The sequence below is a fragment of the Marmota monax genome, unplaced genomic scaffold (assembly GCF_021218885.2).
Source record: "Marmota monax isolate L192 unplaced genomic scaffold, Marmota_monax_Labrador192_F-V1.1 WCK01_AAM20220418_F8-fsc00018, whole genome shotgun sequence".
Lineage (NCBI taxonomy): Eukaryota > Metazoa > Chordata > Mammalia > Rodentia > Sciuridae > Marmota > Marmota monax.
In genome coordinates this window covers 687,902-707,836 of record NW_026692201.1, presented here as the reverse complement: position 1 = coordinate 707,836, position 19,935 = coordinate 687,902, and the positions used below count along the sequence as shown (strand labels likewise).

The 19,935-nt window shown below is 39.5% G+C and overlaps 1 protein-coding gene across 1 annotated transcript in view; it reads left to right on the top strand.

The window, feature by feature from the left end:
• Positions 1 to 19,935, top strand: part of Sv2c (synaptic vesicle glycoprotein 2C) — a 223,614-nt gene that overhangs the window by 117,876 nt on the left and 85,803 nt on the right. The window contains exon 4 of the mRNA XM_058574048.1: positions 6,277 to 6,428. Coding sequence (XP_058430031.1) covers positions 6,277 to 6,428 — 152 coding nt within the window. The remainder of the gene's footprint in view (positions 1 to 6,276; positions 6,429 to 19,935) is intronic.

Here is a 19,935-nt window from a genome sequence, read left to right as displayed (position 1 = left end):
TTGACATAGGAAGAAAACAACTCCCTATGTCAAAGAATATTAATATTTTTACTTATGGCTTTGGAGATTGGAAGACTAAAGCTACCTAGATCATGTGCCCTTTAGCACTGCTACTGGGCAAAGGAGATTTCCATCCTCCATTCTATATTGGGTTTAGCTACCACCAGTTAGTGTGCTTCTCCTAATTATTTCTATATTGATTACTTATTACAAATATGTGCCTTCTTGTTAACATAGCGATCTTATTTTCTGTGCCAGCCTGGCCTATTCAGATACTGTTAAGCCTGCTCTTTCATCCAAGCCTTGGAAACCCTTCTTGTGGTCTGGGATATGCTATGAAGTTCCAAATAAATAGAAGATACTGAAAGGTTCATCTTTGGGGATACTTCTTTGATTTCTTATTTTTGTGAGTGATTTAAAACATATGAATTGGTTTAGAATTGCTTTGTAATTGGCCTGGCAGTTCAGAGTCTTCCCATCTTTTTATTGATTCTGAGTAAGGATTAAAAGGACATTTTTCATGTAAGGTATTTGTAATGGTGGTTCCTGGCATAGACTTGTCCATTCATTATTTTTTTATAAGCCCATAAATACATGTCTTCATAAAAGCATCCAGAATGGACTCTGGGTGGACTTTGTCCTCTGCTTATTATCTGTATAGAATGTGTGACTTTACAATGATTATCTAACTTCCTCCTAAATTATGTTTTTAAATAATGCCTTGCTTCTCAATGGAAATGGAAAATGGAAGATGGAGGTAAAAGGATGTTTGATAATAACATATTAAAATAAGCAAGAATGAAATTTTTCTTTGTTATATGCTTGCTGGAGAATTAAAGCAGAACAGAATTAGTAGAATTCTTCCTCAGAACAAGAAGTCATTAGATAGTCTATAATCTTGCCCCTAAAATTATATCATACTTCAAACAATTTTAAGCACAACTATTCTTTTTTTAATCTATAACCTCCCCTTTCCCTGCAGAATCTTAAACCTCTCTTTGTCAGCTAGCTTTCCATTTCTATAACAAAATACTTGAGATAACCAACTTTAAAAGAGGAATAGTTTATTTTGGTTCACAGTTTTGGAGGTTCCAGTCCATGTTCAATAGGCCCATAGGTTTGAGGCCTGTGGTGAGGTAGCATCACCAGGAACACATGGTGGAGCAAGCTGCCTACCTCATGGCAGCCCAGAAGAAAAAGAGAGTGACAGGAAGGGACCAGGATCCGCATATCCCCTTCAAGGGTATGCTCTGATAACTGTAGCACCTCCCACCAGGCTCTATCTTTTGAAGGTTCCATCTCTTTCCAATTGTTCCACAGGGAGGGAAAATAAGCCTTTAACACATGAGCCTTGGGGGAGACTTAACCAAACCGTAGCAGCCACCATAAATTGGTATGAGGTATGGGAACAAACATTACCCACAACTGAGTTGCCATCTGAACTGGAGTAATACGAAATTTGCAGGGATTAGGAAAACCAGCTTCCCAGTTGCTCAGTGAGGTTTGTGTCCACAGTAATATTTGGCATCCTCTATCACCTGCTCTGTTAGACTGATTTCACTTATATGTCTCACATTTCCCAGCACACAAGAAATTTTATTTGCAAAGCCAATGCATTCTTTACCATACACAATATCCCACTCATAACTTTTAGACTATTGAGGAGGATAAATAAATTTGTTTCATGATATTTACCAAGCACATAGTATCAAGTCAGTCACATGCAGACCTAGTAAGTTGTGTATATGTGTGCTTATGTGTGTGTGAGGGGGGAAGTCCCTATTTAGTCCCAATTTAATGCATTTTTTTTTAGTTTCTTAATATTCTATAATTAATTTCCAAAACCAAAAATAATTATTATTTACTAAGGTTAAGATTACTTTTATTAAAATTATTTACTACCCCAACTCCAAAATGCTGAATATCAAAATTCTATTTCATTTGTGTAAATTCAATTATTCTGAATCTGAATAATCTTCTGCCGTATAGAATGTGGATTTTAATGATTATTCCTTCTGTGCCTCCTATCACCAAGGATAATTAAATTTGACAACTAATAAAACAATATTTGATACTGAGAAAAACTTTTTATAAACCACTCTGATTTGATTGTTTTATTGGTGTAAACATTCCATCAAAAATGAACTTGAAATAACAAGAACTTGAGCAGATTTTAACAGTTGTTACTATTATTATAAACTTTCCTTGTTAACTGAATTTATGGGTGTGTTATTCATCAGGTAAAGCAAAAGGCAACCACTTTATGTCATATGGACTTTTAAAATATGAAAGCAATTGTATTTTCCACATTAAATCCCCACTCATCACAAGAGTTTCTTAACCTTGGCACTATATTATTTTGGGCTAGATAATTTTTTCTATGTGTTAAGAGTTATCCTGTTCATTATAGAATATTTAGTTTGGTCCCTGGCCTCTACCTACTTGATACCAGTAGCACCCTCTGAGCTGTGGCAACTAAAAATGTCCCCATCCATTGTCAAATATCTGTAGATGTTGGGCAGAGGGAAACACAAAATCAGTCCTCTTTATGAACTACTGATACATAGGAGTTAAAGAACTTCCGTTTAAATATTTTTAATCTTTAATATTTGTATTCTCAGAAATTGTATTTTAATGAAATAAGCAACATTAACAACAATAATAACTAATCGTCATCATAATATGTATTAACCCCAGAGGTAGAAAAACAATAGGAAGATTTTTAAAATTTATGAGCTTTGGATATTGGGTTGTGGCAGATATTCCTGCCCTTAATACTTATTGTAGGAAACAAATTTTCTTACAAGACAGGAGAACACCTGCCTTATCTGTTGTCTAAATATTTTTATAGCTGATAATTATATCAGCTACATTCATTTGGAATACACACAGATATTTCATAAGCCCCTGGAATACCCAACAGGATTTTTTTGTTTCCCAGTGTCCTCTGACCATCTCAAATGAACTCTCTCAATGATAAGGGCCACCAAGGCAGCTGGGTACCCAGGGGTGACCATAGCAAGTAAGGCACAGAGTAACTGAGGAACTTCTTGGGAGTTACATCACTATTGGAATTTCCATCCCAGTACCCTCAAATTCTTTTGTGGTCTGATTGACCCAGGAAATGAAGTGTAGGTTTCCATTCTTTGAGATGTTTAAGTCCTCAGAACAGAATATTCTAGAAGATTTGGTGTACCAACTCCCAAAATGCAGAGTCTGGAATTTAGTTCTTTTTAGCAAACACTTGTTGCATGTCCACTGGGCCAGATGATAGTAATTCAAAGATAAAGACTACATGGTCCCCACCTTCAAGATGCTAATGGTATACGAAATACCAATAACAGTTAACATTACAGCACAATGGAATGTTTTTTTCTCAGCTTAAAGGATGTCACAGGAAGATGAAGGTCATGTTTTCCCAAAAATAGAGGATAGTCTACAATAAGAAATGTAGATGCTTGGATTGTTTTGTAGATCTCTGAATATAAAGAATTTTTCAAAGTATTTAAGTAGGATCCTTCACTAATTCTTCAGGCTCATTTATCCCTTGGCATTAGAGCTCCTTGCTGTTCAGTTTACATATTGAGAGCTGTCCATGCAAACAGCAACACCTTAAAAAAGAGGAATTGAATCAAAACCAGTTGGATTGCTTACAAGGCCAGAATAGTTGGTATTCAACAATAATTGGTTGAAAACTAACAGGCAAGTATACATTCTTCCACTTGAAATTTTAGCCACACTGAAGTACATTTATCTCAGTTCAGAGGCACCTGGCATATCTTGACGTGCAATTGTGCCTCCAAGAAGTGTGAGTTATAGCTATTATATACAGAATGCCCAGACTCCTGACAAAACATTAATTAGGATGTGAAAAGTCAGTAAAAACTGGAACTATTCTTATGTCTTGAAAAGGACTAGGACTTTATGTACAGAGAAATGGATTCTTCACATTAAGTGAAAATAGGTATAGCAATAAATGGTTTGTGGTATGGGCATTTTATTCCCCACTAAAACTCTGTGTTATAATGACACCACTTAAAATATATTCAAACACTGAATGTTTAAACTCAGCCTATTTCTTCATGGCATGAGAGCCTTGAGAAGTTGTGCATGAGAACCATGTGAGTCTACCAAAGTGGGATACAGGGCCAACTAGTTTTGACTACCTACTACATGCATTTATTTCTTGTTTGAGGGTTTGGTTAACTTTGTGTGCTGTTGCTAAATCACCAGGTGCTGCATTTGAAGATGTTGGAGTCATAACCCCAGATATTTTAGCTAGAACCACTGCCTTAATGGCCCAGAGAAACAAGTACAGATGCTTTTAAGTCATCTTAAATTTTAAGTCATCTCTTAAATTTTTGAATAGTAACTCTCACTTAGAAATACTCAGTGACCCAATATACATTATACATACGCACACTGTATACAACAAGTATGTTAATGGTACAAAAAGTTTCCTGACCTACACTTATGCTTTATCCTTATAATTTGGATTGCACTCAAATATCTTCATTTCTGATTTTTTTTAAGTTTTTTTAAGATGGACACAATATCTTTATTTATTTGTTTTTATGTGGTGCTGAGGATTGAACCCAGTGCCTCACATGTGTGAGGCAAGCGCTCTACCGCTGAGCTATAACCCCAGCCCCTGATTTTTTTAAGATGCTGTTTACAGGTGCTAAATTAATTTCACAACCCATAGATTCAGTAATGCTGGCCTAAATGGTCTGCTTTCAGCCAGCAATGGGATACATATGGCATCACTTTGAGCAGGGAAAATGCATGAAATGGTGCCATATTTTGATCTACCAGTTAATGCAGAACATTATAAATCTTGTGGTTCATCAGGTTACACCCAGTTTGCTGCAAAAATGGCCTTTTCCTAAATTGCATTTGCTGAAGTCACTTCCAATATTTCTTAATCATATCAAAGGCTCTAAGAAAATCAGTTATTGTTAAATGGATAAACACATGTTGTACTCCTAGACTCAAATTTATTTGAAATGTCAATAGCAATTTACCTGACAGAAATGTGAAGATAAATAAAGCAGTACATACTCTTTAACTGAGCCATCACCAGTTGGCTCCATAATCTGTTTATGTTGCTACATATCTTTATTAGAATACATATTTAAGAATTCATATAGTGTAAAGACAAGTATCTGATGTTTTCTCTCAAATGTGGGATCTAGAGGGGAAAAAAAGTACATAATGAAAGTCACATGGAAATCATTAGGTTAAAGAAGGGGACGAGAGGAATGAAAGGTAGGTATTGGAGTGAAATTGATCAAATTATGTTATATACATGTATGAATATGCTACAATGAAACCAAACTATTTTGTTTAATTAATGTGCATCAATGAAAAAAAATAAATTTAAAAAATGAATCGTTTTATCCATGCTACCTTACTTTCTGAAGACTACTTCCTCAAATTGGGCATCAAGACCCATTTCAAATTATAATGAAATCTATAGCCCTAGATTTCATCTCCCTAGAATGAATAAAATTTTGTTCTTTGAGAACACTTCACCCGAGTAGAGATCATTCAGTGACCATGTCATCTCTCCAACTCAGTCAGCAGCTCTTTTAATTACCCCTGTTGTGAGGAAGTATTGTACCCCATCCCGTTCAAGTGTGCTTGATCATGTCTATTTGATTTTTACCAGTGTCTATTTGAAGTATGCTCATTCAGCAGTAGTATTCACTGGTTGGGACTAGAGCCAGTGAGGGACCTTATTGGCTCCCTGTTTGTCAACACATCAGGCTGACTGAGCTGCGGGGGCAGCTGCTTTTGGATGGTAGTGTGTACATATTGCCAAAAGCCCCAAAGATGTGTTTGTAGCTGTTTCCAGAGTTTCCATCTCATGAATAGACATGTCACAGTGTCTCTTTTTGAAATGAGTTAATTAGAATATTCACTAGATTATACCAAATTATTGTAACTTTTTGTAAATATCATGTAGAACATTTGACGCTGAGCAGAAAGCCCATCAGAATCTCAAGCGAACCTCTAAACAAAATGAGGGGGGAACCACGCCACCTTCTGGCCATATAGCCTAATTACAGGTTCAGGGTTTTGGAGGAATAATAAACTGCTAGTAAACATGAAGACTATAATATTAAAATTACAAAATGACAGAAAATATATATGACTTGATATTCTGGTGTTGGGAGAGAGTATGTGTTGTTGGTGTTTGCTTTGGCTTTGCCCTTCACATCTCCTGTTAGCTGGGCAGGCCCCAATTTCATGTATTCTTTGGACTTCTCACAGGATTGGAGGAGCCATTCCCACTGTGTTCTCCTACTTTGCTGAAGTGCTGGCCCGGGAGAAGCGGGGTGAGCATCTGAGCTGGCTCTGTATGTTCTGGATGATCGGCGGCATCTACGCCTCGGCCATGGCCTGGGCCATCATCCCACACTATGGTAAGAGGCTGGCCTTGCACCAGCCAAGCGGCCACCTGGTTTTGCTTCCAATTCCATCCCCATCTCTTCCTGTCTTCTACATGCTATTTTGAGGTCTTTTTTTTTTTTTTTTTAGATCTTTTTTTTTTTTTTTTTTTTTAATTTTTTATTGTGGGTTGTTCAAAACATTACAAATTTCTTGACATATCATATTCCACACTTTGATTCTAGTGGGTTATGAACTCCCACCTTCACCCCATACACAGATTGCAGATTCACATCAGTTACACATCCATTGATTTACAAATTGCCATACTAGTGTCTGTTGTGCTCCGCTGCCTTTCCCATCATCCACCCTCCCCCCTCCCCACCTCTCCCCTCCCCTCCCCTCCTCTCTCTCTACCCCCTCCACTGTATAACCCTGAGGGTCTCCTTCCATTACCGTGCAATTTACCTTCTCTCTCCCTTTCCCTCCCACCTCTCATCCCTGTTAAATGTTAATCTTCTTCTCCTGTTCTTCATCCCTACTCTGTTCTTAGTTACTTTCCTTATATCAAAGAAGACATTTGGCATTTGTTTTTTAGGGATTGGCTAGCTTCACTTAGCATAATCTGCTCTAATGCCATCCATTTCCCTGTAAATTCTATGATTTTGTCATTTTTTAGTGCAGAGTAATACTCCATTGTGTATAAATGCCACATTTTTTTTATCCATTCGTCTATTGAAGGGCATCTAGGTTGGTTCCACAGTCTTGCTATTGTGAACTGTGCTGCTATGAACATCGATGTAGCAGTGTCCCTGTAGCATGCTCTTTTTAGGTCTTTAGGGAATAGACCAAGAAGGGGAATAGCTGGGTCAAATGGTGGCTCCATTCCCAGCTTTCCAAGAAATCTCCATACTGCTTTCCAAATTGGCTGCACCAATCTGCAGTCCCACCAGCAATGTACAAGTGTACCCTTTTCCCCACATCCTCGCCAGCACTTGTTGTTGTTTGACTTCCTAATGGCTGCCAATCTTACTGGAGTGAGATGGTATCTTAGGGTGGTTTTGATTTGCATTTCTCTGACAGCTAGAGATGTTGAGCATTTTTTCATGTACTTGTTGATTGACTGTATGTCCTCCTCTGTGAAGTGTCTGTTCAGGTCCTTGGCCCATTTGTTGATTGGGTTGTTTGTTCTCTTATTGTCTAATTTTTTGAGTTCTTTGTATACTCTGGATATTAGGGCTCTATCTGAAGTGTGAGGAGTAAAGATTTGTTCCCAGGATGTAGGCTCCCTATTTACCTCTCTTATTGTTTCTTTTGCTGAGAAAAAACTTCTTAGTTTGAGTAAGTCCCATTTGTTGATTCTAGTTATTAACTTTTGTGCTATGGGTGTCCTATTGAGGAATTTGGAGCCCGACCCCACCGACTGTAGATCGTAGCCAACTTTTTCTTCTATCAGACGGCGCGTCTCTGATTTGATATCAAGTTCCTTGATCCATTTTGAATTCACTTTTGTGCATGGCGAGAGAAAGGGATTCAGTTTCATTTTGTTGCATATGGATTTCCAGTTTTCCCAGCACCATTTGTTGAAGATGCTATCCTTCCTCCATTGCATGCTTTTAGCCCCTTTATCAAATATAAGATAGTTGTAGTTTTGTGGATTGGTTTCTGTGTCCTCTATTCTGTACCATTGGTCCACACGCCTGTTTTGGTACCAGTACCATGCTGTTTTTGTTACTATTGCTCTGTAGTATAGTTTGAAGTCTGGTATCGCTATACCGCCTGATTCACACTTCTTGCTTAGCATTGTTTTTGCTATTCTGGGTCTTTTATTTTTCCATATGAATTTCATGATTGCTTTCTCTATTTCTACAAGAAATGCCATTGGGATTTTGATTGGCATTGCATTAAACCTATAGAGAACTTTTGGTAATATCGCCATTTTGATGATGTTAGTTCTGCCTATCCATGAACAGGGTATATTTTTCCATCTTCTAAGATCTTCTTCTATTTCTCTCTTTAGGGTTCTGTAGTTTTCATTGTATAAGTCTTTCACCTCTTTTGTTAGGTTGATTCCCAAGTATTTTATTTTTTTTGAAGATATTTTGAATGGAGTGGTTGTCCTCATTTCCATTTCAGAGGATTTGTCGCTGATATACAGGAATGCCTTTGATTTATGCGTGTTGATTTTAAATCCTGCCACTTTGCTGAATTCATTTATTAGCTCTAATAGTTTCTTTGTAGAGCCTTTTGGGTCTGCTAGATATAGAATCATATCATCTGCAAATAGTGATAATTTAATTTCTTCTTTTCCTATTTTTATGCCTTTAATTTCTTTCGTCTGTCTAATTGCTCTGGCCAGTGTTTCGAGAACTATGTTGAAGAGAAGTGGAGAGAGAGGGCATCCCTGTCTTGTTCCAGATTTTAGAGGGAATGCCTTCAGTTTTTCTCCATTCAGAATAATGCTAGCCTGAGGCTTAGCATAGATTGCTTTTACAATATTGAGGTATGTTCCTGTTATCCCTAGTTTTTCTAGAGTTTTGAACATAAAGGGATGCTGTACTTTGTCAAATGCTTTTTCCGCATCTATCGAGATGATCATATGGTTCTTATTTTTAAGTCTATTGATGTGGTGAATAACATTTATTGATTTCCGTATATTGAACCAGCCTTGCATCCCAGGGATGAATCCTACTTGATCATGGTGTACAATTTTTTTGATATGTTTTTGTATCCGATTCGCCAGAATTTTATTGAGGATTTTTGCATCTAGGTTCATTAGAGATATTGGTCTGTAGTTTTCTTTCTTTGAAGTGTCTTTGTCTGGTTTAGGTATCAGGGTGATGTTGGCCTCATAGAATGAATTTGGAAGTTCTCCCTCCTTTTCTATTTCCTGAAGTAGCTTGAAAAGTATTGGTATTAGTTCTTCTTTAAAGGTTTTGTAAAATTCTGCTGTATACCCATCGGGACCTGGGCTTTTCTTAGTTGGTAGTCTTTTGATGGTTTCTTCTATCTCCTCAATTGATATTGGTCTGTTTAGGTTTTCTATATCCTCCTGACTCAATCTGGGCAGATCATATGACTTAAGAAATTTATCTATGCCTTCACTATCTTCTAATTTATTGGAGTATAAGGATTCAAAATAGTTTTTGATTATCTTCTGTATTTCTGAAGTGTCTGTTGTGATATTGCCTTTTTCATCCCGTATGCTAGTAATTTGAGTTCTCTCTCTTCTTCTCTTCACTAGCATCGCTAAGGGTCTGTCGATTTTGTTTATTTTTTCAAAGAACCAACTTTTAGTTTTGTCAATTTTTTCAATTGTTTCTTTTGTTTCGATTTCATTAATTTCAGCTCTGATTTTAATTATTTCTTGCCTTCTACTTCTTTTGCTGTTGTTTTGCTCTTCTTTTTCAAGGATTTTGAGATGAAGTATGAGATCATTTATTTGTTGGTTTTTTCTTTTTTTAAGGAATGAACTCCAAGCAATGAATTTTCCTCTTAGAACTGCTTTCAATGTGTCCCATAGATTCCGATATGTTGTGTCTGTGTTTTCATTTATCTCTAAGAATTTTTTAATTTCCTCCTTGATGTCTTCTATAACCCATTGATCATTCAGTAACCTATTGTTCATTCTCCAATTGATGTATGCTTTTTCCTTCCTTCTTTTATCGTTGATTTTCAGTTTCATTCCATTATGATCAGATAAGATGCATGGTAATATCTCTACTCCTTTATATTGTCTAAGAGTTGCCCTGTGACATAATATATGATCTATTTTTGAGAAGGATCCATGTGCTGCTGAGAAAAAAGTGTAACTGCTTGATGTTGGGTGGTATACTCTATATATGTCAATTAGGTCTAGGTTATTAATAGTGTTATTGAGTTCTATAGTTTCCTTATTCAACTTTTGTTTGGAAGATCTGTCCAGTGGCGAGAGAGGTGTGTTGAAGTCTCCCATGATTATGGTATGGTGGTCTATTAGACTCTTGAACTTGAGAAGAGTTTGTTTGACGAACATATCTGCACCATTGTTTGGGGCATAAATATTTATGATTGTTATGTCTTGTTGGTGTATGGTTCCCTTAAGCAGTATGTAGTGTCCCTCTTTATCTCTTTTGATTAACTTTGGCTTGAAATCTATTTTATTTGATATGAGTATGGACACGCCTGCTTGTTTCCGAAGTCCATATGAGTGATATGATTTTTCCCAACCTTTCACCTTCAGCCTATGTATGTCTTTTCCTATCAAATGCGTCTCCTGTAGGCAGCATATTGTTGGGTCTTGTTTTGTGATCCATTCTACTAGCCTGTGTCTCTTAATTGGTGAGTTTAAGCCATTAACATTTAGGGTTATTATTGAGATATGGGTTGTTCTTCCAGCCATATTTGTTTATTTCTGTTACTAAACATTGTTTGTTTTCCTCTTTGATTGTTTCCCCCCCCCTTTACTGTCCTACCTCCCACTGTTGGTTTTCATTGTTATTTTCCATTTCCTCTTCCTGTAATACTTTGGCTAGGATGTTTTGAAGAGATGGTTTTCTAGCTGCGAATTCTTTAAACTTTTGTTTATCGTGGAAGGTTTTAATTTCATTCTCCATCCTGAAGCTTAATTTCGCTGGATACACAATTCTTGGTTGGAACCCATTATCTTTCAGTGTTTGAAATATGTTATTCCAGGATCTTCTAGCTTTCAGAGTCTGTGTTGAAAGATCAGCTGTTATCCTGATTGGCTTGCCCCTAAATGTAATCTGCTTCCTTTCTCTTGTAGCTTTTAAAATTCTCTCCTTATTCTGTATGTTGGGCATCTTCATTATAATGTGTCTAGGTGTGGATCTCTTATGATTTTGCACATTCGGCGTCCTGTAGGCTTCTAGGATTTGGGCTTCTGTCTCATTCTTCAAGTCTGGGAAGTTTTCTTGTATTATTTCATTGAATAGACAGCTCATTCCTTTGGTTTGGAGCTCTGTACCTTCCTGTATCCCAATGACTCTTAAGTTTGGTCTCTTAATGTTATCCCATATTTCTTGGATGTTCTGCTCATGGTTTCTTAACAGTCTTGCTGAGCTGTCTATGTTCTTTTCCAGTTGAAATACTTTGTCTTCATTGTCTGATGTTCTATCTTCTAAGTGTTCTACTCTGTTGGTAGTATTCTCCATTGAGTTTTTAAGTTGGTTTATTGCTTCCTGCATTTCTAGGATTTCTGATTGCTTGTTTTTTATAACCTCTATCTCCCTGTATAGTTGATCCTTTGCTTCCTGGATTTGTTTGCGTAATTCGTTGTCGAAGTGATCTTTCATTGTCTGATTTTGCTGTTTAATGTCTTCCTTGATACTCCAGATCATCTGAAGCATGTATATCCTGAATTCTTTATCTGACATTCCATCTGCTGCAGCTGTTACCTCTTCTAAAGTTGCGTTGACCTGCATTGCTTGTGGTCCTTTCTTTCCTTGTCTTTTCATACTGCTTGCGTATCTTTCCTGCAGGTGCGGGCGGCGGCTCTGCTCTCTCCTTATTCCAATTGGGGTGTCGTGGCTACCACGCCGGCAGGTCACTGGGCCTGTTCTGGGAGCTGGTGGCGGCTCTGTTCTGCCCCTACTCCAATTGGGGTGACGTGTCTGTCGTACCAGCAGGCCACTGGGCCTGTCCCGCTGGTCTGTCGCAGATCTGCCCACCTTTCGGGCACGGGTGGAGGCTCTGCTTTGCCCCTACTCCAATTGGGGTGTCGTGACTACCCCGCCTGCAGGATGCTGGGTCTGTTCCTGGCAAGGGAGGCGACTCTGCTCTGTCACTACTCCAATTAGGGTGGTGTTTGTACCACGCCGGCAGGCTCCTGGGCCTGATCCGCCGGTCTGTTGTAGGTCTGCCTACCTTGAAGGCGCGGGCGGCGGATCTGCCCTGCCCCTCCTACCACGCCTGCGGACCCCTGGGCCTGATCTGCAGGTTGATCACTGGTCTGCTCACCCTGGGGGCACGGGTGGCGGTTCCGCTCCACCCCCACTCCAATTGGGGTCACGTGACCACCACACCGGCAGGGCCTGATCCGGGCGTGGGATAAGGATCTGCTCTGCCCCTACTCGAGTTGGGGTGACGTGTGTACCACACTGGCAGGCCACTGGGCCTGACCCGCCAGGCTGTCACAGGTCTGTTTACCTTGCAAGCGCGAAGGGCGGCTCTGCCCTGCCCCTCCTACCACGCCCATGTACTACTGGGTCGTGGGTCTGCCCACCTGGCGGGTGTGGGTGGCGGCTCCGCTCCGCCCCCTCTCCAATTGGGGTCACGCGGTCACCACGCAGGCGAGCCGCTGGGCCTGCTCCGGGGGCTGGCGGCGGCCCGGCTCCTTCCCTCTGGCTCGAGGACAAATTGAGGAGACTCGGGTGACTGAGCCTCACCCCCCTTACCAGGAGACCAACTGCTTATGTCACCGCTGGTATTGATGAAGATCTCTCCTCCACCGCTTTCTGCTGACATCAGATCTCTGCCATGTTGGTATCCTATGCGAATGGCAGCATTTCGTTCCCCTTGCCTGGCAACCCAAGCAATGGGTGAGTCCTGACCTGCCCTCAGCAGGACCCGGACCGAGACACAGTTTCCGCGGGCTCCTAGCCCCGGTCCAGGGAAGTTCCGGGAGCCGGAACTCGGCCGCTCCGTGCTCGGTGTAAGCTCCTATAAGTGTAAGCTCCAAGAAGCAGTCCCCGCGGGCTCAGTTCCGGGAGCCGGAATTCGGCCGCTTGGTGCTTGGTGTATGCTCTGATAGTAGCAGGGTCCAAGAAGCAGCCTCCGCGGGCTCCGCAGCCCTGAGCCAGGGCGGTTCCGGGACGGTTCCGGGAGCCGGAACTCGGCCGCCCCGCGCTCCGTGTTCACTCCGATAAGATCAGATTTTAAGAAGCCCCCAGGCGCTGAACCCTAGCAATCTGTCTGCAAGCCGCAGGCGAATTGCAGCCTGAAATTACCTGTTCTATGGCTGAATGAGCTGCGGTCAGTCAAAAACAGGTGTGGTGACGTCAGTTTACCAACATGGTGGCTGCTGGCCTCCTCTGTGGTCTGACCGGTGTGGAGAACCGAGATGGACCGCTTCCTTCCCCCGTCTCGAACCCAGAATTCAGCCCTGAGTGCGGTGCTTGCGCGTCTGGCAGAAACTGCAGCGCTGTATCCCTGCGTCGCTATCTCCTCGTTTCCCAGCGCGCGCTGCAGACTCTAGCCGCGGGGCGATTTGCTGAATAAGCAGTGTTACCCTCCGTGCGACAAACCTCTCGCGTTTGAGTCCCCGTAGCCGATCCTCATGCGATGGAAATCCTTCCTCCAGGTTCCGGCGCACCCCACTATTGCTGGAAATTCCTAACAAGATATCCTTTAGCCGTCCTGACTTGTCATACTCCCACACAGTGAAGCAGCGCACGGGGGTAATGCACTCCCCTCGCCGCCATCTTCTATTTTGAGGTCTTGATGCCCAACACTGTCATCATCATGGTTCTCCCTTTCATAGTGTCTACGAGTGGGTTTTTTTTTTTTCTGTGCAAAGATTGGAGTAAAGTAAGACTGTGTCAAGTGGTTCTTTGGGTATATGGATATAATAGAAAATAATATATTTTCCTCTGCTATGCTCTCAGAATAATTCTGGCCACCCAAATGCATGGGCATTTTTTCCCCAGCAACCAGTTCTCCCATAGCTGGCTGGCCTTCAATTTAACTCAGTTCTGACACTATTTACCTGGGTTTAGAGTCAGATCCCACAAGCTCAGGACTCAGGCCCGTGCCCCTCACTTCAGATGCCAGTTGCAGGTCCCAGAGACCTCTGGAACTGACCAAATGTAAATTGGGTGTTCCCACTGTCTCCCTCTTCAGGATCAATCAGTTTCTAGAATGGCTCACAGATCTTTGGAAAACAACTTGTATTTCTCAGTTTATTATCGAGGATATTACAAAGGAAACAGATGAGCAGTCAGATGAAAATACACAGGGAAAGGAGAAGAGTCCCTGTGCCTTCTCCAGGCTCACTACCCTCCTGACACCTCCGTGCATTCATCAACCTGGAAGTCCTCCAAAACCCATAGTTCAGGGATACTTAGAGGATTCTCTAAAAGTCACATGGGCTTGGTCAATTATTAACTGGATTTCCAGCCTCTCTCCCTTTGTCAGAGGATGGAGGGTGAGGCTGAGGCATAGTCTTTCTGGGAGCAGACCCTGCCCAGCAGACCAAAACCATCCTCATTAGAACAAAAACACCTTGTTACCCAGAACATTTCAAGGGTTTAGGAGTTCTGTGTCATGAAATGGGGATGAAGATCAAAATATATATATTTCTTATTAAAAAACACATTATCTTAGTATACTATATAGCATTCTGCTGGCTTTTAAAAATTTTGTTCTTTTTAGATATACATCATAGTAGAGGATATTTTGACATATTATACATATACAGGACATTCTAATATTTTAAAGCCTACTTATTTGTTTACATAACATATTTTAAAGCCAACACTTATTTGTTTACACAACATATATGCTATCAATCCTGGTATCTCCTCAGACAGAGGTGAGAGGATGCACAGATCATCACCAGCATTTAAGGCAACATGACTTACAGCTGTTCTTGTGACTATCTTCAATTCATACACACACACACACAGGTGCCTGTATTCCTACCAGCCTCATCTCCTCCACCTCCAGGCAGCTCAGAACTGGGTTGGAAACACCGGAGTTCTATCTTGAGGACCCTTGATTTGCAGAATTGACCTGTCTGTGCTTCTAAGAGCCTCTCCTTAGTTTCTCTTAAGCACTTACTATTCCTGCCATCCCAGAGTATTTAAAAGTTCCATATGTCTAAGCAATGCTCTCCTGCTCAGAAACTAGGAGCTTCAAGTTGCTTTGCCCACAGATGGTGAAATGCAGGGATAAGTGAACAGAATGCAGGAATCAGATTCAATACATAAGGAAAAGAGGAGATGTTTTGGTCACATTTGTGACCATACACATACACAAAGAAACAGGCCAAAGTTTGCAAAATAGGAATACTGTATAAATTAAAACCACATATGTCCTCAAGACTCACTCTTTGGGAGCTGGTTGTGAAGCTCAGTATTCCTAGCATGCATGAGGCCCTGGATTCAATCCTCCAGTGCTGGGAAAAAGGAAAAAAAACACATTTAGCTGGCTCTAAAATCTAATCAATCTCAAAAATTAGATCTCAATAACTCACTTTCCTCATTTTCTATTTTTCTGCTTTTGTTTTAGAACAGAGCAATTTTTCATTATAAAGCATAGCTCTGTTAAAGGACAACCTCAGAGAATTTGATTCATTGTCTATATCAGACATAGACTTTGGTAATCAGAAGCACTATAATTTGTTTTACCATACTGAATCCAAAATTCATGTTGTTGCTCTCTTTCTTTTGATAAACCTAAAAAGTCATATGAAAACTGAAATCGTATTTAACAACAAAAATAAGACATAGGAGCTGGTTACTTGACCCATAAAGAACTTTCATTTGCTGAACATTTAAATTAGCTCAGGTGATAGGTCTCTTCTGTGTGGATTCTGGTTGCTTCTAGTCCAGAGATGTTTTCACATAGCCAGGACCCCATATCTCCCATTAAGATTGTCTCCTGCCACCATCTGAGGGATTAAAGGTTTTTCCTCCTTTATCTGGGGCCTGAAGACTTCATCAAGCCTCAGGACCTTCCTCTGTAGGACAACATTTAATTCATACCCCACTCAGTTCGCTGGTTCAAATAGAAAAGACACTTAGGGATTGTTTCATTGAACTTTATTTAAGGAGACAAAAGGAAAAGTGCAGAGCTTCAGCAGAAGAACCCACCAGTTCTTCCAGAAATGCTGCTAGTTCATCCTTAGAATGCCTTTGTGCAAATGAAAATAAGGTGCCCATCCACCCTCCCAGGAGGACTTGATTGCAGCCTCTCTCACCATCTCTACCAGGTGCTCATGCAAGGTGCAACCTGGCAACTTCACAAGGCACTTGCATTACTTTATCTTCTCTCTCTCTCCGATTACTTCTTAGCCACCTCTAGATCAGCCTTGTCCTCTATGTTAGCTTCTCATGACAGTACTGCTTCTTGGCCCCTGGTCCTCCCTTTCCACCATATAGGTCAGAATTTTACTGGCTTGCCTTCCCTAAGCTTCTAACCTGTATTGGCTTCTGTGGTCTGCACATGTCCATGAAGACTGGACATGATTGTCTTATTTCTAATTTTTTCCTCACTAGGGATCCAGTTCCTCTGACTCTGCCTTTCTTTCACATAGCCTGCCCTTGAACTATGGATGATTCAAGATTGTTTCTGTTGCTTTGCCAACCATCAGTCAGTGACTAACCCACAAAGAATAATAGTCCCCACCTTTATTTTTCCATAGCACACATAAGACATCTCTTGTTTGTATCAGAAAGGGCTAGCTGATCCACAGGTAACTAGAACAAGGGAAGGTTGTAAACCGTAAACAATGCATGAAAAGTTACAGAAACAATCACAGCACAACAAAATTAAATGTCTGAGACAGACTTTAATTTTATGCTGAAAACACCTTAAGATATTAAAATCTTATGGTCCTATTTTATTGAAGGTTTTCTGTGGCCAGAAATGTAGTACCAACAACAAATTATTTCAATCAATCCTGGCTGCAAATTAGAAGCAACAGGGGAGATCTTTTAAAATGCCCTTGCTGAGATCATTGTTATGCTCTTGCAAGTTGAAGAGTTTTGTTTGGGTTTTTAAGGTTGAATTTTAAAACTCCTGCGTTGAGGTGTATGAGTGATCATGATGCTCTGTGGATGGGTTTTTCAGGGGCATGCATGTACAAAAAGTCATAAAGCTGGGTTCTTAAGATTTGTGCCTGTTGCTACGTCGGTGTTACGCTTTTTCACTTAATTTAATTTCTTTTAGTAATTTTTCCATTTCTGCACTCCCTTGAAATTACCCAAGTTTGAATCCTATTCCAGATCAATTAAATCAGATTATCTGGGCCAGGAACCCAGTATTGAGCATTTTTATTTTTATTTTTTTCTAGTTTAAAGTATGATTGACAAATAAGAATTATTTAGTGTGTACAACTTGATTTTTTATGAATGTATACCTTGTGGAATGATGATGCAATCAAACTAATTTACATACCCATCATCTCCATGGTTATCTTTATGTGTATGTGTGGTGAGAGCACTTAAGATCTACTCTTATAGTAAATTTCAAATACATGATGCATTATTATTATTAACTATAGTTGCCATGTTGTATCTTATATCTTCAGAATTTAGTATCTTGTGATTTTATATTCCTTATACTCTTTGACTACCATCTCCCCATTTCCTGAAAACCACTCTTCTACTCTCTGCTTCTATTATTTTGGCTTTTATTTTTTAGATTCCACAAATGAGATCATGCAATTTTTACCATTCTGTGTCTGGCTTATTTCACTTAGCATAACGTCCTCCAGTTTTATCCATGTTATCTTCATGGTAGAATCTCCTTCTTTCTTTAAAATATTTATTTAGTTGTAGATGGACATAATACCTTTATTTATTTATTTTTATGTGATGCTGAGGATTATGTGATGCCTCACAAACATAAGGCAAGTGCTCCACTCTGAGCTATAACCCAGCCCAATTTCCTTCTTTTTTAAAGTTAAATAATATTCTAGAGTTTCAGAGTTCTACAGTTTAAAGTCTTACATTTAAGTCTTTAATCCATTTTTAGTTGATTTTCATTTATGGTGCAAGAGAAAGTTCTGAGTGCATTCTTTTGCAAGTAAATATCAAGTTTTCCCAACCATTTTTTTGAAAAGACTCTCCTTTCTCCCATTGTATATTTCTGGTGCCTTCTTGAAGATTGTTGATCATATATGCATGGATTTGTTTCCAGGCTCTCTATTAGGTTCCATTGGGGTATCTAAATGTTTCTGTTAGTACCATTCTGTTTCAGTAGCTATAGCTTTGTAATATAATTTAAAATCAAAAATTGTGAGGCCTCCAACTTTGCTCTTGCTTAAGATTGCTTTACCTATTCAGGATCTTTTGTGGTTTCATATGGCTTTAAGGGTTGCTTTTTCTTTTTCTTTTTTTTTCAGAGTGGCTAGGAGGGCAGACTCATCTTTATTCAGAAGGTAAATTTTCATAGGAGATACTTGATTTGTATTTAAATTTCATAAAATTTTAAGGATTGCTTTTTCTATTTCTATGAAAAGACACTGAATTTTGATAGATATTGCACTAAATCTGTTGGTCACTTTGGGTAACATCAACATTTTGACAATATTAATTTTTCTAACCCATAAACATAAGATATCTTTCCCCTTATTTTTCCCTTATTCTGTTTCTTTTTTTAGTATCTTTTAGTTTTCAGTGTTCAGATCTGTTATAGTTTGGATGTGAGGTGTCCACCAAAAGCTCGTGTGTGAGAAAATGCGAGAACATTCGGAGGTGAAATGATTGGATTATGAAAGCCTTAAACCAGTCAAAGAATTAATCCCTCGATGGACATTAACCAAATGGTTATTGATGGCTGGCAGGTAGGGTGTGGCTGGAGGAGGTGGCAGTGGGGGTATGCCTTTGGGGTATATATTTTGTATCTGGTAAGTGCTTCTTGATCATTATGAGCTTCCCTCTGCCACACTCTTCTGTCATGATGTTCTGCCTCATCTCAAGTCCTGAGGAATGGAGCTGGCAGTCTATGGACTGAGACCTCTGAAACTGTGAGCCCCAAACAAACTTTTCCTCCTCTACAATTGTTCTTGTCAGGTCTTTCAGTCACAGCAGTGAAAAAGCTCACTAAAACAATATTTTTCTCCTTCTTGGTTAAATTTATCCTATTTGGGGATGCTATTGTAAATGAAATTGTTTTCTTAGTTTCTTGTTTAGATAATTCATTATTAATGTCTGAGATCCATATTATTATTATTTTTATTTATTTATTATTCTAATTTGTTATATATGACAGCAGAATACATTACATTTCTTATTACACACATAGAGCACAATTTCTCATATCTCTGGTTGTATACAAAGTATAGTCACACCATTTGTGTCTTCATATATGTACTTAGGGTAATAATTTCTATTTCATTCCACTGTCTTTTCTACCCCCAAGCCTCCTACCTTCTTTCCCACCCCTTTGCCCTATCTAGAGTTCGTCTAATCCTCCCATGCTCCACCCCTCCCAACAACCCCATTATAAATCAGCATTCTTATATCAGAGAAAACATTTGGCATTTGTTTTTTGGGGATTGGCTCACTTCTCTTAACATTATCTTCTCTAACTCCATCCATTTACCTGCAAATGCCATGATTTTATTTTCTTTTATTGATGAATAATATTCCATTGTGTATACATACCACATTTTCTTTTCCATTCATCTACTGAGGGCATCTAGGTTGGTTCCACAGTTTAGCTATTGTGAACTGTGCTTCTATAAACATTGATGTGGCTGGGTCCCTGTAGAATGCTGTTTTTAAGTCCTTTAGGTATAGACTGAGAAGAGGGATAGCTGGGTCAAATGGTGGTTCCATTCCCAATTTTCTGAGGAAGCTCCATACTGCTTTCCAT